The 25,213-nt window shown below is 32.0% G+C and overlaps 1 protein-coding gene across 1 annotated transcript in view; it reads left to right on the top strand.

Moving 5' to 3' along the window:
* LOC143236465 (uncharacterized) overlaps positions 1 to 24,916 on the top strand; it is a 62,839-nt gene extending 37,923 nt beyond the window's left edge. The window contains exon 3 of the mRNA XM_076474744.1: positions 24,705 to 24,916. Coding sequence (XP_076330859.1) covers positions 24,705 to 24,916 — 212 coding nt within the window. The remainder of the gene's footprint in view (positions 1 to 24,704) is intronic.
* The last annotated feature ends 297 nt before the right edge of the window (positions 24,917 to 25,213 follow it).

Consider the following 25,213-nt stretch of genomic DNA (forward strand, 5'->3'; position numbering starts at 1 on the left):
CTAACATAACTTGTTAGAACTAAAAATAATAAATGAATGACGAACTTGTTATCTCTCTATGTTCTACCATTGTTCAAATGATATTTTCTTCCACCTCTATGTCATTTGTCTAACAGTTTATTTTGCTATAAATAAAAGCAATAAGTGGATGGCTGTCTATCCATGTATTTTTATTGAAATCTCGGACATATATTGATTCATTTGTTAACAAAATTTCAGAATACACTATGATACTATTTACAATAATTACTTAGTTTATAAATAAATGTGAAATTAAGTCTTTTATGGATAAATTACACATCATGAATAATTGTTTTTAACAAATATGTATTTCATAGAGAGAACTCATGTTTCATCATAACCCGATATAGAATGGTCGATGTATTTATGTAAAATTGCATATTTAACAAGCATACTGAAACATTTTTCAACAAAACATCAAAATATAGTTAGTAGTAGTAGAGCTAGTTAGTAAACATTAAATTGAGTTTAACGTCATTTCAGTATCACGTTTGTTTTTACTTATATTTGTACCTAACATTGGGAACATTAACGTTATTCCAATATGGTGTTTCTTCCTTGAGTGGTAAGTATTATTTAAGTTTTGTTTTTTTTTTCTATTTGATGGTAATCTTCAATTTTATTTCATTTGTTGATTTTCCCTGGATAAGAAACGTTATATCTTTCTCGCATTATTGTTTCTGTCTTAAGCGGGAAGAACTAACGCTATACGTATATATGTGAGGTCTGCCTGCCACGGTTATCTGAACTCGGTTTTTAACGTCCTACGTCCGCAGACATGCAGCTGTATGTTATAGAAGCATGAATCTTAAAGTGTTTTATTTCTGGTACCACTCTTGTTTTTTTATAGTTTGATACTTAGTAAAACAACATAATATGAACAGTCCCAAATGGGTTCTATGTGATTGTCTTCAAGCATAAACCTATAAAAAGCGCAACTGAATTTCATATATCGGAGAAAGTTAATATAGTTAAGCGTTTCGGTATTACATTTTCGTGATCGCCCTGATTACTAAGTAACGATATGACATTCTTCGACAAAAGAATTTCGAGTACATACACATTTATATTAAACTATAATTCATCAAAAGAACTCATGAAGAATTTGTTCTCAGCTAAATAAGTACAATGAAACACTGATAATTCACAGACTTCTATAGTCCTAGCTCCACCATTGTTTTATGTAATTAATGAATACTTTTTATTTCAACAACAAATGATTTGATACATTTAAACATAAAAGGGCAATTAACTCTATATTTGGATTTGGTGTAGACCTGCGGCACTTTGTTGTTAAACCTGTTACTGATATGTTTGACGTAAAAAGTTCAGTTATGTTTTATGTCAGTGACGTGAGAAAGCAGATGAGACGCAACACTTAGAACTAAACCTCAAAATAATATCGACTGGACTGTTAAAAATTTTATTTAATGTACGTATGTACATTACACTTGTCTACATCTATTGTTCTTTTTTTTTTTTAAAAGTGAAGTCTGAGCTGATGGTTTTGGTTTTTGTTAGCTCTGAAAGTTTGTATCATCTAATCTTGTGTCAATCTTCAGTCTTGTGAAGACGGATGTTGAAAGTTTTAAAGCTGTACTAATTTGATTTAAAGCCTAAAATCCAACAACTGTTTATTTTTTTGAGAAGGATAGAATGTGTCGAAGAAGTTCTTCAAATTAGGAAGTTTGGGTGTGGAACGTGACCTACTTTATAATGTTTGTTTGTTGTTGTTTTTCTGAAAGAATAAGTATTCCAACTGAACGAAATTTGAAAATTGATCCTACGAATTTAATTTTTGCTTATTTGTTAATAGATTAGTTTTTAAACAGTTACGTGTAGCCAGTATGATCATGTCTCAAATGTCAGTCTTCATGTTGGTCTTCATGTCCTAGAATAAACTTACTGCTGTCAACTTTAACCGTCAACTGGACACAAATTTAAACATTATAGGCATATGCCTCTCTTAACAAAAAGTCTATAACAGCTTCGGAAAAAATTTGTTTCAGTAAAATAACAAACAAATAAACGTTAACCTTGAAGTAGAGCTTGGTCATGAGAACTGAAGACATCGTTAGAGAGTTAGAAAGCACTGGTGATGAGTAAAAGAGAACACAGAGTGATTGACTTTCATTGTATTGTGAACGTGTACATTCCAATATACTTCTGTATATTTTTATAGAAGTCGCGTAGTAATGTCTTATATAACCTGAAGGAGTATTATAGAGGGAGAGTTTCGAGGGGTTAACAAGTATATTTACACAGAATTCATTTTTTAAATTTTATGACTTAAGTCATCAGTCAAAAATTAAAATATGTTTGTTTATTTGTTGAAATTCGCGCAAAGCTAGCCGTCTCTAATTTAGCAGTGTAAGACTAGAGAGAAGACAGGTAGTCATCACCACCTACCGCCAACTCTTGGGCTACTCTTTTACCAACGAATAGTGGGATTGACCGTTACATTATAACGCCCCCACGGCTGAAAATGCGAGCATGTTTGGTGCGACGGGAATGCGAACCCACGACCTTCAAATTACCAGTCGCACGCCTTAACCCACCTGGCCATGCCGGGCCTAATTATAATATGAAAGGCAAGAATATTAAATTGCTGTAGAAACATTATGTTGAGCTAATTTTAGTAATCAAAGCATATGGTTATTTACAGATGTTTGTTCAAAACTACTGATGTTTTTTATAATATTTAAATTCAAAAATCCCTATTTTATTTTCTCTCTAAATTTGCTTCATTTAGCGTGATTTTCAACAGCTGTGTTATTAGTTATGGTATGTTCAATGCAAATTAATATATCAAAATATATGTATGTAATCAAACGTGTGACCAATTTCATATATTAATTAATCAGAGTAATAATTTAAATATCTACCCAGATATTTACCTTATTTAATTTTTGAAACGACCACAAACTTACAAAAGTGTGAGAAACGTTTCTCAATTCAAATGTATTTTATATTTCTGTCATTATCCTTTTTCCTAACATTATTTTGATTACTTTTACATAGTATATTATGAAATACAACAAACTGCTTACTATACAATAAACGGAGTAAGGGTTACGTGAAACTGAGGTCGTTAAAAAACTTGGAGGAAAAGTACTGGAGTACCTTGTCTGTTTGTTTGCTTTGCTTTGGAATTTCGCACAAAACTACTCGAGGGCTATCAGTGCCAGCCATCCCTAATTTAGCATTGTAAGGCTAGAGGGAAGGCAGCTAGTCATCACCACCCACCACCAACTCTTGGGCTACTCTTTTACCAACGAATAGTGGGATTAACCGTAACATTATAACGCCCCCACGGCTGGGAGGGCGAGCATGTTTGGCGCGACGGGGATGCGAACCTGCGACCCTCAGATTACGAGTCGCACGCATTAACACGCTTGCCCATGCTGGGCCTAGGAGTACCTTGTCAAATACAATTTAACAAAACTCAGATGAAGGGCTCAGGTATCAGGAAAAACTATTGTTTCTTATAGGCACTCATATTTTTCTGATGCAGTCGATTTGAACATGTTAGTTTTCAGTTCGCTTTACCATGTGTGAATTTCACCACATCTTATATGTTTACCGAAGAAATGGTTACCGTGTGCTAGAAACTCTGAGCGATTTATGAATACTTAAATTAGCAATGAAGATTTGTTTTCTAGAATTTTTTACTCTTAGTTTCACAAAACACTTGTTCTCCTGTAGAAAAATGGTAAATCTATGGACATTCAACACTGAAATCCGGGGTTCCATTCTGCGCAGCAGACATAGCAGATAACCCAATGTCGTTTCGTTCTAAACTAAACAAACAGGACGCTTACATTAATTTATGTGTAAACAGTTCAGTCGTTTCATGTAGGTTTTTCAAACTTCTTACACGTTAAAATGTACCTTCATAGAACTCGATTTTCATTTATAATAAAACTTTTACGTGTGTTACATTGTACTAGTTGCCAATCATAACGTTCATAATTGTAACATTTTTGTAAAGCCTAATATCTTGTACGTATAAATCCCTATGTATGTGAGTGTGTGTGTGTGAGAGAGAGGTTCGGTTAAAACCATATAGTTTCTACTTCTGTTAATCAGCTTAGCGCTTGTCTATTGAAACAACTTTGGAATTTTTGTTTATATATACATTGCCGAATGTGAAAGTATTATTAATCTTTAATTTCAACCGTTTTATATAAGTACAATTTCAAAAAACGTAAAGTTGTATTGTTTTAGATATTTTGCACGTTATTAGACTTTTACGAGCCTCAGAAATAATGATTCTAATAAAATGCACCACTTGTGACACAGAATGACGGCCGAAATAAGTTCATTAAGAATATATCAGTCAAAGAGAACCTTAAGCGAGCTTCAATATTCAGTCAGTACTGAAGCTCCTTATGGGCAGATTTCGAAACAACTTCTAGATTTCGTGTTCCGTCTGGAAATCATACCACAGTTACCAACTCTCGTGTTAGATTTTTTTTTTAGGAAGCCACTTGTATCAATACATTGACGAATAATTTTCGCGAGCAATTGATTTATGAGATTTAATGACAAAGTCATTTAAATATATTTTTATGAAAAAGGATAAAAACAAAAGCCAAGGTCAAACTGTCCTTTTGAGTATAATATTTGATTGTTTGCATTGTTGATGTAGTGGGTAACACGTTGTTTAATATAGACTAATCTATCATCTTTCGATAACACACATAACAGAACTGGATTGCCTTGTACAGAAAGAAGCTAGTGTAAAAAACACAGAGAACTTAGCACTGAGCTTTTTCACTTTAAGCCAACATTCTATTTGTTAAAATACTAGTGACGACCTATGTATATAATGGTAGTTTTAAGTAGGTTAATATTTTGTTTTTATAGTTCAGTTTGAGAGTGAAATATAGTTCTACAGCATACTACTTTTGATTGAAATACTTATTCTGCGTGTTGTGTGCTTTGTTGGATATGAAACATTATCTTTCCTGACTGAGAGAACAGCACGTGCTGCTGACGTTAGCTTTATCACATCCAGATGAGATAAAAGGAAAACTTTATCAGAAATCTAGAATCCCGCCTCCCAGAATACGCCTATTAAAATAAAAACTCTTCAACATAAGAATATTACATATTTACAGTCCAGCAGTCGTGTTCGTATCAGATTATTGTTTTTCTTCAAGGTTTTTAATAATATTTCTATGCTCCCAATGAATGAACCATACATTCAGCTTAGACATTAATTGAATTCATGTTATCAAACAATAATATCTTCACCTTTCTTACTGGATTTTTGCTATCGTAATACATTTAATTATCTTGTATTAAAGCACTACACTAATTATGTTTTCGGCCTAATAAGTAACACATAATTTCCTTTGACTTTATAAATTAACTTGTAATTAAATTGTAGAATATTAACATGACCAGTATGGTAAAGAATGTCATATTCACGCCACAAAAACATATCATGTTTAACTTCCCAGAAAGTTTGTTTTATTCACAATGTATGATATTGGTTTGTTTTATTCACAATCTATTATATTACTTTGTTTTATTCACAATATATGATATTAGTTTGTTTTATTCACAATATATGATATTAGTTTGTTTTATTCACAATATATGATATTAGTTTGTTTTATTCATAATGTATGATATTAGTTTGTTTTATTCATAATGTATGATATTAGTTTGTTTTATTCACAATCTATGATATTAGTTTGTTTTATTCACAATGTATGATATTAGTTTGTTTTATTCATAATGTATGATATTAGTTTGTTTTATTCACAATGTATGATATTAGTTTGTTTTATTCACAATCTATGATATTAGTTTGTTTTATTCACAATCTATGATATTAGTTTGTTTTATTTACAATGTATGATATTAGTTTGTTTTATTCACAATCTATGATATTAGTTTGTTTTATTCACAATCTATGATATTAGTTTGTTTTATTCACAATCTATGATATTAGTTTGTTTTATTCACAATCTATTATATTAGTTTGTTTTATTCACAATATATGATATTAGTTTGTTTTATTCACAATCTATGATATTAGTTTGTTTTATTCACAATCTATGATATTAGTTTGTTTTACTCACAATGTATGATATTAGTTTGTTTTATTAACAATCTATTATATTAGTTTGTTTTATTCACAATCTATGATATTAGTTTGTTTTATTCACAATCTATGATATTAGTTTGTTTTATTCACAATCTATGATATTAGTTTGTTTTATTCACAATCTATGATATTAGTTTGTTTTATTCACAATGTATGATATTAGTTTGTTTTATTCACAATGTATGATATTAGTTTGTTTTATTCATAATGTATGATATTAGTTTGTTTTATTCACAATCTATGATATTAGTTTGTTTTATTCACACTATATGATATTAGTTTGTTTTATTCACAAAGTTTGATATTAGTTTGTTTAACTTAGAAAGCTGTGACTTATTGTCACTATAGAATTTTAATATGTTCATCCATGTATTATGTACATGTATATCTTATTCATGATATAGAATAGTACTGTGTAGCTTAGTTATCTGTGTTTTATTATTACTATAATATTTTAACCTAGTTAAATGTTATATATCTCGTTCACGAAATAAAATGTCAAAGTGACTATATATTTTATTCGCATAGTGGAACATTACTGTGTTTTACTCTTTAGAGCACCAGTGTAGAGTTCGGAAATCTATGCTTTAATTAAAATATACATCACTGTTCAATCTAGCGTGATGTGTTTTTTTCACGGTTTTGAATATTGGTGTCTAGTTTAGTAGCTTACGTTTTGTTAATACTATATAATATTGAAATTTCCATTTATTTGGGTAAGCTTTATTCACATTATAACGTTTTTAGTTTCTTAACGTATGCTGTTTTTTACAGTATAGAGTTTTAATACGTTCAGTCTGATAAGGTACATTTAGCGGATAAACAGAATATTATTGTATCTTCCTTAGTGAGCTAAGCTTTGCTCACATTGGAGAACACTAATGTAACTCATATAGTACGATATAAATCATAGCGCATGATATTAGTATCTTAAACTTAGCAAAGTATATTTAATGGAAGTTGTGCTGCATTTATGTTGTGGCATGTATTTGTATTCAGCTTAATAATGTATATCTAGTGTAAGTATAGAGCGATAACTGTTTAGATTAATGAGATATATCTAATGATGATACATAACATTGGTGTAATGGGAAATATTTAATTATAGTAAAGAAAATTAACTGTTCAACATGATAAGATATATCTTACCACTTTATAGGAGATTATTTGTTCAGCTTAATAAGATATATCTTACCACTTTATAGGAGATTATTTGTTCAGCTTAATAAGATATATCTTACCACTTTATAGGAGATTATTTGTTCAGCTTAATAAGATATATCTTACCACTTTATAGGACATTATTTGTTCAGCTAGAAGCCGGGTATTTTGTATTGTAAGCCTTCAGACTTACCACTGAGCTGATTGATAGTACGCCAAGCTTAAATAACTGAAAAGTTATATTAGTATTGTTTTCACTATGAATTTTCATAATATTAATGTAAAATGTAAAATTTTATTTATCTGTTACAAATTCAATGATCATTACAGAAATATTTATTAGAACAACAATTTTCAGGAAAATAGAAATTACTTTTTCATAGAGGTTGAAACATTACGTACACTGGGTTTTATATGATTTATAATTTTTCTTGTCTTAATATTTAATAAATATATGTAATTAATTAGTTATAATTAGTAAACAATTAAGTAACTTTTACACATTTTGATTTATCATAAGCTCACTGGAAAAACTGGTACATAGACAACGTTTCAGACCATTGGGATCGGTAATAATGTTTTTATTAAAGTTAAAAATGTACAACTTATATGTGGAAACCGGGCATCTTATAAAGTTCAGAACGATGTTTTGATACTTTTTTGGGAATAGAAGAAATAGTCCATTATATAACTGTACTTGACAGCAGCCACCAAACAAACAAACAGTCAACTTTGCTTTATTCAAATAGCGTGTTCATTTTAGCAGGTTGCGTTGTGTTTCCAAATGATAGAATATGACTGTGGTCGCCATCTTAAGCTAAGTTTTATTCACGCTATAAAATGCTCATATGTTCAGTTTCGCAGGCAAAGTACAATATTACTGTGCTCACCAGGTAAATTATATTTTATTCACGCTATGGAAGTCAGTGTGTTAAGCTAAACAGTCCGCATATGTTTGTAAAAAGTAGAATTTCATTGTTCTCAAGTTAGTAATCTATATTTTATTCAAGGATGTGGACGATAATGTATTGATTTTAGCAGACCGTACTGTGTTTTCAGTAATTACAATATCGTTATTGATTTACGTTTTATATCAGTCGGTGTTGCGTTTTGACGAGATAGATTTTCAATATGTTGTTCTCTCAAGCTATATTTTATTCGCATTTTACAATCTTAAAGTGTGTTTTTTAACAGGAAGCGATGTGTTTTCATAATTTTGAATATCACAGTGCTTAACAAAGCTACGTTTTCTTTATGTTGTAGAATGTTAGCGTGTTCAGTTTAAAAAGATGAGTGGTGTTTTCACAAATAAACATATCACACGCTTCCCTTTGTAAGCTATGTTTTATTCACTCTTTAGAACGCTAAGGCGTGCTTTGTTTAACAAGCTGTGTCATGTTTTAATAAAGAAGAATAGCCCTGTGCTCACCTGGGTAATCTATATTTATTCAAGCTTTATAACACTAGTATTTTTAACAAGAAGCTGCATAACGTTATCACAACATAGAATATCGCTATGTTTACCTTAGGAGAGTATGTTTTATTCATGTTGTAAAAGGCCAGTGTGCTTAGTTTATAGTTTGGTAGCGACTATTTAATTTTTACGAAGTAAAATATTATTGTACTGAATAGCCAATGATATGGCCTTCGAGGCTACGTTTCACTCGCACTGCAGAACGCGTGGTCATTAAATAGTGTCATATTTTTGTAAATTAGATTATTACTGTGCACACTTTAGTAGGATACGTTTTACTCACGTTGTTCAGTACTAGTTTATTCAGTTTAATAAGCAGTATTGTTTATTTATAAAGTTAGATACCGGTGTGCCAACCTCACTATTTTAGTTTGTACTAACACTGTTCAACTTGAGAAACTAAGTCATGTTTTCACAGAGTGGGTTATTACTGTACTGGCATAGTGAGACATCTTAACACTGTAGAATGCACGTGTGTTCCGTTTAACAAGCTGTTAGAGTTTTCACAGAATAGAACATCACTGGTATCTTTGCAGTAAGCTATGTCTTGTTTAAGTTATACAATACTAAAGTGGTCAGTTTAACAAGCTGTACCGAGTTATCACAAAACAGAATATTACTCTATTCAACCCACTAAGTTCAGTTTTATTCACGTTGTTGAATGATAGTGGATAGATCTAAGCATGCCATGTCTTTTTTTCTCACAAAGTAGAATATCACGATGTTCACTTCAGTAACCAGAGTTTTATTCACGGTTGTAGAATACTAATGTTTATAGTTTAGCAGGCTGTAGTGTGGTTTCACAAAGTAAAATACTACTATACTCAGCTAGCTATACTTGTGTGTAATGCTATTGAATGTTAGTGTGTTTAGTTTTAAAGGACCTTTTGTGTAGAATATCATTGTGCTCACTTTACTAACTTAATACTAACCACAAACTGAACACAGGCTCATAAAATAATGAAAAATCTACATAACATAACATTTAGCTTCTGAAGTTAAAAACAATTCTATCAGAGAATTGTTAACCCTGAAAATACTCGTATGGAAAATAATCAAGGAGGAAGCTTGTATAGAAACAATGGATAATGGTTTAAGACGTCATACAAAACCTTTGTCACCCATGTCACATTATTATGATGTACAGATGTATAAGGCAGTTCAAACAGTTTTTTGCTACAAACTTCTATCAGTTGAAACTTGGTACAACTACAACCTCTTGATTATTTCCCCCACACTGGCACAGCAGTATGTCTGTGAACTTACAACACTAGAAACCGAGTTTCGATACCGATGGTGGGCAGAGCACAGATAATTCACTGTGTAGTTTTATGCTTGATTACAAACAAACAGATGATGAGCTGTTTTCAGGCCCGGCAAGCCCAGACGGTTAAGGCACTCGACTCGTAATCGCGGGTGAATCTCCGTCACACCAAACATGCTCGCCCTTTCAGCCGTGGGGACGTTATAATGTACGATCAATCCCACCATTCGTTGGTAAAAGAGCAGGCGGTGGGTGGTAATGACTAGCTGCCTTCTCTCTAGTTTTACACTGCTGAATTAGGGACGGTTAGCGCAGATAGCCCTCGTGTAGCTTTGTGCTAAATTCAAAACCAACCAAACCTGAGCTGTTTGGTTAGACCGCTGTTCTAAGAGCTTGTTTGTTTTGAATTACGCACAAAGCTGCACAAAGGCTATCTGCACTAGCAGTCCCTAATTTTGCAGAGTAAGACTAGAGGGAAGGCAGCTAGTCATCACCACCACCACCACAAACTCTTCGGCTACTCTTTTACAAGCGAGTTGTGGGATTAACCGTCACACTATAAAGCATCTGAAAGAGCAAACACGTTTGGAGCGACAGGAATTCGAACCCGCGACCTTCAGATTACGAGTCGAGTACCCTAACCATCTGGCAGTGCTGGACTGTGTTCTAAGGAAAATGATACGACGAAAAATAGAAAATCGAATCTGTTGTGCACAAAAGTAAACAAAAATGATAAACAATAGTATTTACAAAATACAAAATAAAGACAATTATATCAAGATAAAACTTGAAGTAAATATTATTTCTCTTAATAATGGCAAGGAATTTTTTCGTAGCATAAACATAGTTATGGGCTAAGATTATACAACAAGACTATGGTATCTAGTTCCATTCTAATTTCTGATAAAGTCCTTCGAGCAAGATCGCAGAAGGTTTAGGAGAAGGTAATAATAAGGACAAGGAAGAAAACGAAAAAGGAACTCTTTCACATTCAAAAATAAAAACGATGTGTTGTTAAGCATGTGAATTTTCACTTTTCTTTGTGAACCTGACGATGACCGAAGAAGGTCGAAACGTTGTTCGCTCTTCTACGTAAAATAATTTCTCAACCCAAACGAGCCGTTTTTGCATATAGAATAACATAAATAGTTTTTTTAAAGAGATAATTATATGGAGTTATTTGATACATATAAATTGTAACATGGGTATTTTTTACTTTTAGTAAAGTTATTAAGTGAAAAATATCATAATGCTTGAATTCGGCTCAAAAACTGAAGATGAACATTTTTTTTTTACTTTCTATTTCATACAAATGGTGTATGGTCTATATTGAGATTTGCACCAATGCAAGATATGAGTTGGTGTAACTCTTAATCTATTGGTACTTCCAACAGTACTAGTTATAAAAGTAGTTTAAAGTTAATGATTTAATTATCGATTCTGTATAAGTATAAAGTTCGCTCGTGCCGCTTGTGTAACCACTGACACGCAACTATAATGATGACTTTGAAGTCTTGCTTGTAAACGCGAGGAAGTAAAATAACACTTTACAACCAAGTTTATCGGGGAAAGAATATTTATATCTTAAACCTAACATAGTAGTTTACCAAAAAATTAAGAAGCATCTAAACAAATATCATGAGCCAATCGCACAGCTATTTACATATTTTTTGCCAACTTTGAACATGATAAAATTTTATGATTCGATCTTTTCCTTCTACAATCCCAAAGAAACAACAAAAATGTTGATTTTGTGCTGATAAAACGTCTACCAAAAACAAGGCCTCTTTTCCCGAGATCAATCCGTTTCGACTTTTATTTACACTGTAAGAATTATTTTCAACAGATTCATGACATCTAGGACGCTTAGTACAAATATCAATAAATGATCTTTAATTATTTCTTCTGACTTACCTTTGTTGAGTTCTGATCAAGCATATTTAAATTTATTAATCACTGAACGTTCTAAGACAATCAAAGTGGTTACAATGAAAAGAACAACGTATCTTATTCCTTCTGTTCTCAAGTTTACTGTCGTCTTTTGATTGGATCCAAACATTCTTGGACGATCTCTTTTTATAATCGTTATAACCCAACAGAAACTTTTTCCATAATGTTTACATTTTCTGTAACCTCTCGCCTTCCAAATCTGCAGTTGGGACTAAGATAAACATTACTTTATGACATGCTCCTAATGTGTATTGTCAATGTACCTAATTAAACATTTGAAGGCTATGAATTTTTAGAACCACATTAAAAATTAGTTCAAAATATTTTCACGTATAACTTAAATTATTTCTGTACAGAACCACAGTTACTAACTGCGTAAGTTCCATGCTTGATCCATTGTACAAACTAGATAGCACTACTATAAAAAACTAGATAGTTTCTTTTCAATACACTAGATTTAAAAAGTTGGAACCATAGTGTAAGAATAAAAGAACATAAAGATAGTACAAGACTCATGAAAACACAAAATTCAGCCATTGCAGAGCACGCCACGTCAACTGGACACAGAATAAACTGGAAGAAAACTGGAATCATCGACACAGACAAATTCTGGAAGACAAGAAAAATCAAAGAATCATTTTATATTAACACGATTAAACCTTCACTAAACAGATTCTAGAATAGAGGTGAGTAACCTGTGGCTGTCATTGGTTGAATCTACAGGAAATCTCTCCTCTAATCAGAAACAGTGATAATCCAACCAATCATAACACACTCTCCACAATCCACCAGGACACTATAAAAGACCGACAACACCTACACACACACTTTTCCCGGAGAGACACTAGATCCCGGAGAGACACTAGAAGCATACTCAAATTCAATCAATAGAAAAATAACCATAACCGAACTAAAGAAAAATATCAAAAACTTGAAGAACACTTCCCCCGGACATGACCAAATACCAAATATTATTCTCAAAAAAAGTTCCACTCTCTTACTACAACACCTCACAAACATCATGAACATTTCATTAGCGACAGGGTATTACCCTGACACGTGGAAAAAAGCCATCATAACAACGATCCCAAAGAAACAAACTAACAGAACAAATCCAGATAATTTCCGCCCCATCAGTCTGTTAAGCTGCCTTGGCAAACTGATGGAGAGAATTATCTCCAACCGTCTCCTCCATTTTTGCGAATCAAACAACAGATCACCTCACACGACTCACCGAATCAATATACAAAGCTTACAACAACAATCAAGTAACCATCGGGGTATTCCTAGATGTCAAAAAGCATTCGACAGCGTTTGGCACAATGCCATCATATACAAACTAAACCACCTACAAATAAATCCTACGATAGTCAAATGGATTTCAAATTTTTAACCAATAGAACAGCACAAGTAAAAGTCAATAAAACCATATCCAAATTATTTAATATAACGGCAGGAGTGCCCCAAGGATCAGTCCTCTCTCCACTTCTTTACATAATTTTCGTCAGTGACATACCTTTTCCAAATCTAACATACACACACAATTCACAATACGCAGATGACATCGCAATCTGGAGCACCTCCAGAAACCCAGTAATGGCCATGTCTCGCGTACAAGAATCACTAAACAACGTCCCAACATGGAGCAACAAGTGGAGGGTCGTGTTAAATCCGACAAAAACACAAGCAATCACCTTCTATAGAAAACTAAAGAAGCAAAGAAAAAATCTAGAAAAAATAAAACTATCAATTGGAAACACAACCATTAACATGAGCAAAAACATCACATTCCTTGGCGTCACTTTCGACACAAAACTAACATGGAAAAAACACATAAACAATATACACTCATCAATAAGAAAAAGGATTTCATATCTAAAAACTATAACTGGTAAACAATCAAAATGCGCACCGAACACCATTATACAAATATACAAGGCTTACATCCGTCCACTAATAGAGTACGGATGTCAAGTAACATACAACATGTCAAACAACACACTCCAAAAAATCCAAGTGCAACAAAACAAAATATTAAAATCCGCATTCAGTTTACCATCTTTTACACCAACAAATTATCTACACCAAATTAGTAATTTACCAACTATAAGAGATAGAATAACAGAACTTTCTATGAAATATTATCGAAAAGCAGAAAACAGAAACAAACTAACGGCATCACTACACAAATTATCAAGTGCACCAACAAAATACATATCACCATACAACATATTTCAAGAATCACAATCCACTCAACAAAGAGTCTAAATACATAAAAACTATGTTATTAACATGAATTCCTTTTTTTTTCAGGTACAGGGCACACGACAGGCAAAACTTTCGGCGCCTGTCGTGTGAAAGTGGGTTTTCTCGGGGTACTCCCGTTTCCCCACATCAAAATCTTTAGGCATTGGATTTCTAGATCCCAGCCCAGGCAACCTTTTTGCCAGACCCAGAATCGGGCCGTTTGATTTGATCTGAACTTGAATGAATTACATTCATGTTCACATCTACCCAACTTTTTCTTTTCGAGACAGGTCCCGACCTTTCCTTCTTTCCACTGCTACCTTTGCCTCCACCCAAAAGACCATTTAGTGAGACATTCCCCACCCAAAAAGTCAAGAATAATAACGATAATTAATTTATTAAAATAATAATAATAAAAAAAAAACCCACCATTTAATCCTAATAACAATCCACGAAAGGGGACGAAGAGGAACTACAAAGTTCCTGAACACCCCAGTTGGAGAGAGAACTCTTCGAATTTCTCTCTCTCTAAACTGAACCCCTGCCACGTTAGTTTAAGTTTTTTTCACACACACTGAGCTGAAAACGAAATGCGGAAGACTTTCGAAACCTCGTCCTCCACACTAGTTTTTCCACAATAGGCACTTACCGTCCATTCTACAAAGTTTCAGCACTAACTCTTCATTACATGAACTTTAATACTGAAAATTTGGTTACTATTCAAAATTTATCGTCGCTTTCGTTCTGAAAAAACCGATATATGTTTTTTTAGCGTGCATTAAATTTTGAAACTTTAATAAATCTTAGGTATTTTATTTTTGATATTTGATGTAAAGGAAGCAACGAACGCTAACAGTAAGGATACATACTCGTAGTCTAATGGTCCCTCGTTGGAACAGTGGTAAGTCCAAGGACTTACAAAACTATTATCAGGGCTTGATTCCCTTCGGTAGACATAACAAAGAGCCCGATATGGTTTTGTTGCAAGAAAAACATACATAATCTAATGCTCGATCTTAATTAATTACGCAGATTTCATTTTAAATAATAATAAAGAGACAATAACGTCCTTTAGGGTGAGCTTTAAAAGTAGTAAAGAGACAGCTGTTTATTAGTAAATTTTAAACGTATTAAAAGGACAGTAATATCAATTAGAGTGAAATCTTAAAAAAATAAAGAGAAAGACGTCCATTAAAGTGAGGTTTAAAAGTAGTAAAGGGACAGTAACGTCCGTTAGAGTGAGCTTTAAAAGTAGTAAAGGGACAATAATGCCCATTAGCGACCTTTAAAAGTAGTAAAGGGACAGTAACGTCAGTTAGAGTGAATTTTGAAAACATGTTTATCGCAGGTCTGAGGTTGAACGAGAAATGTGAACGTGGATTAACACCTGTGAACTGAGTGTCTTTAGTTGTGTGACCAGGCTTTTAGTTGTTTCGGAACAAACAATAGCTAGTGCCACATAAAGAAATTGGCTTTTAGGGAAATGTGTTTGAAAAATAGCATGAAAAGGATGTACAGGTTGGAATAGCGATCTCTGTCAGTTTATCTGCCTATCTGACCATTTATTCGTATCTATATTAAACGTCAATTCTGATAAAAGAATGCAGCATCAAAATTAAGGAAGAACAAGACAAGTGAATACTCGCATCCTCGTGCTTATCAACTTACTAGCGAACATTGTGGCCTGATCTCCTTGCTGCATGACACCTCAGACTTGTCGGTATACAATAGAATAGCCAATTTAACATAAACCATTTCAACAGCTTTCCTTAACAATTTCTGTACAGTAAGGGCAGAAAGCTTTGCAATGTTTTGAGTAATTTGTCTTTGTGTTTCTCGATATCTTTGCTATGTTATTCTGCGCGACAAATTATTTAGATTCAACAGGTCTCCATTAAACGTAACACCTCTTCCGTGCATGAAGTGATGAAACGTAACACCTCTTCTGTGTGTGAAGTGATGAAACGTAACACTTCTTCCATATGTGAAGTGATGAAACGTAACACCTCTTCCATATGTGAAGTGATGAAATGTAACACTTCTTCCATATGTGAAGTGGTAAAGGAGATGCAGTAATAAATTTACAACTGCGTGAAAACAAATTGTTCAGAAAGTTTCTAGCAATTTTGTGTGGCGTAAAAATTTTGCTTGCTTGTTTGTTACACAATTGGTTATCTGGGCTGTTCCAGCCTTTGTCGAATACTGCATAGAACTTCTTTTTTCAAAATGGCACAAATATTACAATTACTTTTCATCATTGTCCTTGAATACATATTAAAGTTTATTAATAGCTTAAATAAATATATTTATAAGTATAATAAAGAACGAGGTCTATTAATAGATATAATAGTTCTACTTCTCTAATTTATTTTAATAAAAGATTTAGTACCAGCCGTCTTGAGATACATTTTTAGCTTCAATTGGGTTTCTCGGTATCACGAATGTCAAAATTCATTCTGTACAAGTGCACATTATAAATTGAATAGAATTTATTATTTAAACTAATTGAAGCTTTGTACAGTCAGTTTTGGTTGGTGTTTTAATGAAAAGGTTCTTGATGTATATGTAAAGAGAAATGTCAAGTGTCTAATTAAATAAAACCAGCATTCTGGTGTTATCAGGTGGATTATTTTTGTATTAACTTAATATGAATAACCAGTTTATAGAACGACCGATTATTTAGTGAAAGAAAAGGGAATTCAAAATTTATTTTTTCATACTAATCAACAGAAAATTAATTAGCACTTGATTTAATGATCCAGTACTTAAGAATAAATAAGTGATTGACTGAATGTGTCTTCTGACAGGTTTTTATTAAACTTTATTCCAACGTTTCGTTTAACAAATATAATTGTTATGGTGGATATTCAAGGAAATTTACATGAAGGCTATTCTCACGAGCTGTCCCTAATGTTGTACTGATAGACAACAGGGAAGGCATTTAGTCAACAGCACTCAGTGTATAGTCTTGAGCTACTCTTATCTTATTAAATAATGGGATTTGACAGTCACTCTTATAACGTCTAAAAATGTAGAGCATGATTTTGCGGCAACAGATTCGTAGTTCAGTACACTGGTAATAGGCCATACTCCGTCATAATAAACTTATGGAGATGTACAACGTTTCGCACGTTACATAATACGTCTCCAATGAGTCAGCAGTAATTTACGGATTTAAAACGAAATAATTCTGGATTTAATTCTTCGCGATAGACACAACGGATAGCACGATGTAAGTTTTCACTAAAACACGCATATCTATTATACAATACAGATTTTTGTAGTATCAAAACATTACTTTCCAACAATGTGTTAACCAGTACAGTGCTAGATGCCGCGTATCTATGTCAACGATATTCGACAGCATGCTGTGTACTGAGACCAATTAATAGCCTTGTTATCTAGACCTCTTTCGCCGCTAAAGGTTTAAGAGAAGCCGTTCGCTGTGAGCAAAAGAAGTTTAAGTCTAGAACAGCTTAATTACTACTAATAAATGACTGTTAAAATTAAGGAGACTGTTAACGAAGGAGACATAAATATCATAGATAAGGACGTAGAAACCTTAAATAAAATACCATTAATACCATACTAAAGATTCTTCTGTAATAAGAGCCGTAAGTTTCTTCTTGTTTTGTGTATTACTTCTTTACACATTCCTCAGAGCCTTAAACACACAATTCTAAACATTATTATTTAATAAAAGATTGTTAGCTACGTAGAACAGTCTCTTAACAAGTTTAAAAAACTTAGATTGTGTTTGTATTTCTTTTTATATAAGTAATATGTAACAGAAAGATAGACCTCATAAATGCTCTATACACAGCCAACATGTAACAGAAATTTAGACTTTGTTAATGCTCTACACACAATCAATACATAGCAGAAAGTTAGACATTATTAATGTTCTATACACAGCTAACATGTAAAAGAAATATTTGTAAATAAAGTTGGAGCCTGCTGGTTCTTTTTATATAACCAACATGTAACAGAGAGCCACATATTATGAATAATACATACAAAGGTAAGAGAAAGACAACAAACATAAAGTTATATATTTTTAGTGTTTTCTATATAACCAACATGTAACGGAAAGCCACATTTTATTAATAATATTTACACATACCAAAGGTAAGAGAAAGACAACAAACATAAAGTTATATATTTTTAGTGTTTTCTATATAACCAACATGTAACGGAAAGCCACATTTTATTAATAATATTTACACATACAAAGGTAAGAGAAAGACAACAAACATAAAGTTATATATTTTTAGTGTTTTCTATATAACCAACATGTAACGGAAAGCCACATTTTATTAATAATATTTACACATACCAAGGTAAGAGAAAGACAACAAACATAAAGTTATATATTTTTAGTGTTTTCTATATAACCAACATGTAACGGAAAGCCACATTTTATTAATAATATTTACACATACAAAGGTAAGAGAAAGACAACAAACATAAAGTTATATATTTTTAGTGTTTTCTATATAACCAACATGTAATGGAATGTTAGATCCTATTAATGTTCTTTACTTAACCAACATGCACTAGAATGTTAGAACATGTTATTGTTCTTCCCACAACCATTATATAACAGAAAGTTAGAGTTCATAAAGTTTGGAGACGACTTGAATAGGAAGTGAAACATTATTACAGATGTACAAGTTGACGATGATAAATGATTATTAATTCTTTTTATCTAACCAAAACACTATAGAAAGCAAGAGCTTATTAATGCTGTTTACACAACCATTATCTAATAAAACAATAGAGGTTCGTAGTAGGCCATGGAAATTCCTTAACTCGTGATAGATAATGCACATTCTCCTTGATAACATAGAAGGTTTAATAAGGAAGAATTTGCTAAGTGAAGCTTGTAGCAAGTGTTTCTAATGAGTTCTCCCGCTTGGAGGAGCACGTTTTATTTTAAGCAAACACATTTTAAATCAATGTTATAGAAAACTTCTTAAGAGTTTTCAAATTTGAAATGATCAATTGTTGAAACAGTAGTCTTAAATTATAATTACAACAATAAAAACAAAAATATTCAAATTCATCAATAAAACGTGTCTAAGTTCAATCTTTACAATTCACAACCGTAATGTGTTTTGTTCTAATGTAAATATTATACTGATACAACTTGTTATATAGACGTTAAAAATAACGATAACCGACAAAACGTTGAATACAAATAACGATAACCTACAAAACGTTAAATACAAATAACGATAACCTACAAAACGTTAAATACAAATAACGATAACCTACAAAACGTTAAATACAAACTCAGCGTCATATTTGTTCTCCTCTTTCTGAGTACGGTTGGTGTTTTCGTTAAAGTCTTCAAACGTGAATGTTCACCATTGAAAGTTTACCTTGTTATTGTAGTGCAGAAATAAACAAGAGAGAATCATCAATAGTCACGGCACTTGAAATTCTTTTAAGAAGGTTTAAAGTAAGTTAAACTATGACTTTTTTATATAAATTCCTTTTCATTAGCTATATTTTTTGCTCCAGCTATACCAAGCATGTTGGGCGTGTATATCCGATTTGATTTGATTACTCATCAGGAACTCTAACAGGCTACCCTCAAATTGAAATTCATTTAGGTAGGATTAGCGTAAATTAAGTTATGAAACCTTATGAGTGGTGAAATATGTCAATCGAAAAAATTTGATCTCTTAACTCCAAACCTGTAATCAAATCTTAAATCGCTCAACAGATGACGGACTTATGAGTTTGCACTTGAAAAAATACAACTCAGAGTTAATCCATGAGGCGCTACGACGTGCCTAAAATGTTGTAACTTAGAAATTTAATTCATTCTCACATTTGGTTCTTTTCTTTACACGTGCGATTTGTTTTTATATTGCCAAAATCATTGGTATCAACTTGAACGTTACTCTATATGCACGTGAGCTAAATGTATAGGTCAAAAACATTTAGGCTTCATGTATAGCTATCCATAATCTTTATCTGCTAATAACAGGTAAGGTATCTATTCATAAGTAACCGTTGCCACAACGACTTTCTACCAAATAACAGAATTAACTATGAAACATCATTAACTATTGATGTGTATCTTTCTAGTAGTTTATAGTTTTATTTGTATTTTTATTTTGAAGCGTGATAAAAGTTTCGACCACTTTACATGAAAACTATGTCGGCACTAAACAACTAAACCCTAGCGAAATATTAATTTAAGGAGCATTTACCAAGGGAAAAATATCATAATACTTCCAATTAACAGTATCTGACGTCACATGGTCCGGCACTCGTGATGTAGCTTAATAAGACATATATAATTAGTGTAGTGTGTTTAGCTACTGTTCCCGAAATATTTGTTTATTTTTAATAAACACAGTGATAGTTCTGAAGATTTATAACACTAAAAACCGAGTTTAGAAACCCGTGTCGGGAACACCGCAGACAAATTATTTTGTAGACTTGTGTTTAGCTACAAGTAAGTGAACAAAATCTTCAATAAAACCATTATAACTAAACACAAATAACTGGAACTTTTGTTTAAGCACTAATTTGATAAAATGTAATGTAAGAAGTAATTTAATAGGTATTTTTTTATTAATTATCAAGTGCTTAATAATTAAAGAAATATTTGTTAACGTAAACGTATCTATGATAAATGTTCTATTGGTGATCTATATCTCCAATCACGCTGGTACAGTCCATGCATTGTGTTTAATGTGGAAATTTAGATATTACAAACACTCTATCATTAAGTGTGTTTTAGTATGTTATAAATACGTCTAGTTAACTGGTCATAATTAGTAATTAATTAATAAAATCTACATGTTACACTAATTTTGACATTATCATAAACACCCGTGGTCAAATTGGTATGTATATAAAGCTTTATATATTTGTGTTAACTGATATTATTTTATTAAGTTTCAAATATATGGAAACTATAACACCCTATATTTATTAACGGTATAAATATTAATGTGTTCACCTTAGTAAGTTTTACCTTATTCTTGTTGTAGAATGTTAATGTTATCTATATGTGGCTGAATATAGTTGTGTTATGTTTCATTTTAGTATTAGTGGAAATTAACAGGACTGACATTCGTTTAGTTTGCCTTAATTTAACGGGTTTGTAATCAAGCTCTCTGTGTACATGTCAAGTTGAAGCGTAATGTTAGCACGTCTTAGCACTTTACACGAACAAACGTGTAACAGAAAATAAGCATTTATTAATGCTCTTTATAAAATCAGCACGCATGCGCGTAAGCGGAGGATATGATGGGGAATTGGTTTGTTCTGAATTTCGTTCAAAGCTACACGAGGACTATCTGCGCTAGCCGTGCCTAATTTTGCAGCTAGTCATTACCACCCACCGCTTGTAGAATGTAAAAAATTACAGTATAAATCAGTTTTATATTTATCATATGTTACGAGTGTAACTTATTTTCACGAAGGTCTACAAACCCAGTCAATAAAATATGAAATATCATGTTTTAGTTAGTACATTAATCCTTGAGCCATTTTGTTTAAGATGAAAATGAAAAGCTCTCATTAAAGTTGTATATCTGCTCGCCCTTTCAGCCCTTAAAATGTGACGGTTAGTCCCACTGTTTATTGGTAAAAGTGTAACTCAAAACTTGCTGGTAGGTGTTAATGACTCTCTTCCCTTTATGCTCTCAGTGCTCAAATATAGACGGTTAGAGCAGATAGTTCTTGTGTAGCTTTGCGCAAAGTAAAAAAAACAACAACAAAAAACCCAGCATAAAGAGAAATTTAGCAATTAAAACTTAACTTCGGTATAAATATTGGAAGTACTTCACACACTTTAATAATGGAAACGAATGTAACAAAAATATAAAATATGTATAAACTTCCAATTGGGGATAAATAAATTTTGTACCAGAAAATACATTAAAATCAGTATATTACTAGATAAAATTAAGCCATGTTTAGTTGAGAAAATGGTCATTTATAGTGTAGGATGTACAGACTGCAATAAGCTTTGTATAGGGGAGATCAAAATGAATTTAAATACAAGAATAGTGAAACATGTATGTGCCCATTCACTTGTCTTCCAACATTTTAAAGATACAGAACGTCGTAGTGAAATTAAAATTATTTACTGTGGACATAATGTTGAAAAATATAAATAAAATAAACTGTTTTAACAAGTTAAAACAGACGTATCGTAAATAAAATATAAATAGTAGGGTTTCTTTTATATTAAAGTGAAGATTGTGTTCATGACGTTACCATTAGGTATATTTATTATACTGTGTTCGGTTGTCCAAGATCTGATGAATGTCATATCAGTGGAGAAAAGACGTAATTTTATTGTTGTTGGGTTTTTGTGTCCCAATTTTTCTTCGGTGGACTCAGCAGATAGCCCGAGGTGGAAAATACACACACACTGTCCCAATTTAACTATTTTTAATATTTCAGTTCATTTTCGTATTTGTCCACTTTCAATTACCTTGAGTGTTTTTCTTTAAAGTTTTCAGAGCTAATTTTAAGAATTGAATGAAAAAGTGGATTAATAAGCACTATCTTGATTAGTGAAATCCAGCCTTGTATACTTCTTGGTTAATAAGACCGTGGTCAGTTAATTATGCTTCATGAAACCCCACTATTGCAATCGAAAGACTCAAGACCCAATAAACCTTTCAGATTCCAGTACGTTCGTAATGTTGGAAACAAATTATAATAAAAAAAACTTCTGACAAAAATGTTTTACATTCTTTTTCAGCTTCGTTGTAGAGTTTCTATCTAGTTGGTGAATAAATGTATCAAAAACTAGTTAATCAAGATTTCTAGAAATCCCTGCTGTTTAATAATTTGTTGTAAAGCGTCCGTCAGCGTTTAAAACTCTCTCGTATTTACCAAAGTTTGATAAGAATAAAACCAGTAACGAAACATCGAAAGGTAAACAACACCTCAGATCGCACAATATAATAAAATATCGATGAATATTACTATTCATCTCGTATTTCGCTTTGAGGAATATGTATTACAATAGATGTGTTATGTGTCTTACTCATCTCTTCAAAAAATAGAATTCTTACTTAGCCTTTGACATTTCCTTGGAGAAACAATACGACTGTTTACCAGTTTTGTACTAAACAATAAGAAACAACAACACCGTCTGCCAATTTTATACTAACAAATAAGAAACAACAATACTGTCTGCCAATTTTATACTAACAAATAAGGAACATCAATACCGTCTACCAGTTTTGTACAAACAAATAAGGAGCAATAATACTGCCTGCCAGTTTTATAGTAAAAAATAAGGAACAACAATACTGTATGCCAGTTTTATACTATCAAGTAAGGAACATCAATACCGTCCACCAGTTTTGTACAAACAAATAAGGAGCAATAATACTGCCTGCCAGTTTTATAGTAAAAAATAAGGAACAACAATACTGTATGCCAGTTTTATACTATCAAGTAAGGAACATCAATACCGTCCACCAGTTTTGTACAAACAAATAAGGAGCAATAATACTGCCTGCCAGTTTTATAGTAAAAATAAGGAACAACAATACTGTATGCCAGTTTTATACTATCAAGTAAGGAACATCAATACCGTCCACCAGTTTTGTACAAACAAATAAGGAGCAATAATACTGCCTGCCAGTTTTATAGTAAAATAAGGAACAACAATACTGTATGCCAGTTTTATACTATCAAGTAAGGAACATCAATACCGTCTACCAGTTTTGTACAAACAAATAAGGAGCAATAATACTGCCTGCCAGTTTTATAGTAAGAAATAAGGAACAACAATACTGTATGCCAGAAGAAGAAAGGAACAGTATTACATGCAGCCTCTTTTTTACTAATAAGAAAGGATTAATACTATTGTCTGCCAGTTTTATACTAACAAGAAAGGAAGAAAAATGCTAGTTGCTACTTTTCTGTTAGAAAGAAACACTAATATTGTTTGCAACTTTATTGCAAAAAAGGGAAAATACTGCTTGACTGTTTTCTGGCGTTGTCGTTAGATGTAAGAAACGTTATGTGATTGCAATATTGTTATTTTATATATTCATAATTATTGAAAATGCGTAAGAGACTAAATAAAGATTTTAGTTTTACAAAAGTAATAGGACTAATATTAATGTCGTACGCTAAGTATAACCTTAACAATATTAACTGCCAGTTTTATGTTTGTAAAATGATAAAACAATATTGTCTGTCAATCCACTGTTAATGAAAATATAGGATTTCACGGTCTTTTTATTCATGTTATTCCCTAAAACGAGAATTTGCATTTTCAGAGTCTTGCTGTCTTTACATTACATAATATTTAAAAAGTTATGAATATTTGAGCATCTTCATGGCTCGAATTATAGATATACAAATTTGATATGATACGAATTAATTTGGACTGAATCAATATCAGTGTAATTATTTTACTTATATATTTTAATATAGATTACAATATTCACATTATTATGTTTTAATAGTATGGCTGACAGCATTCAAGAACATAGGGCGGCCTTTAGTAATAACATCACTTCCAGCCGGAGACTTCACATGGTATCCTTCATCAGCCGTGCCTTGTGTACAGACAAATGATTCTTTAACTACAGTTGTGTTATTAACTCTCGAGGCAGAACTTCATCTCAACTGGTTTATCCCAGCTAATACAACGGAAAAAATACTATATTTAGAGTAAGTATATTTAATAAAGTTGTCAAAGTGTACTCAGGCTAATACTTCTAATAAATAACTAGTTACGTTTCAAGTAAAAATGAGCTTTTTTCTGATACTCTTTATTTCGCTTGGATTTAATTATTGAAATGTGGATGAATAGGTACATTAAATCAAAATATTACATTATTACATTAACTATTATATTAAAATTTATGAATACACGCTCATTTCTAGGAATGTAATCTCCATTTACAGTTAGTTTTATTTTTAAATTTTCATCAAAGAGAAAACCGAACACTGTATATAATGTACACGTTAA

The sequence above is a fragment of the Tachypleus tridentatus genome, chromosome 13 (assembly GCF_004210375.1).
Source record: "Tachypleus tridentatus isolate NWPU-2018 chromosome 13, ASM421037v1, whole genome shotgun sequence".
Taxonomy (NCBI): Eukaryota; Metazoa; Arthropoda; class Merostomata; order Xiphosura; family Limulidae; genus Tachypleus; species Tachypleus tridentatus.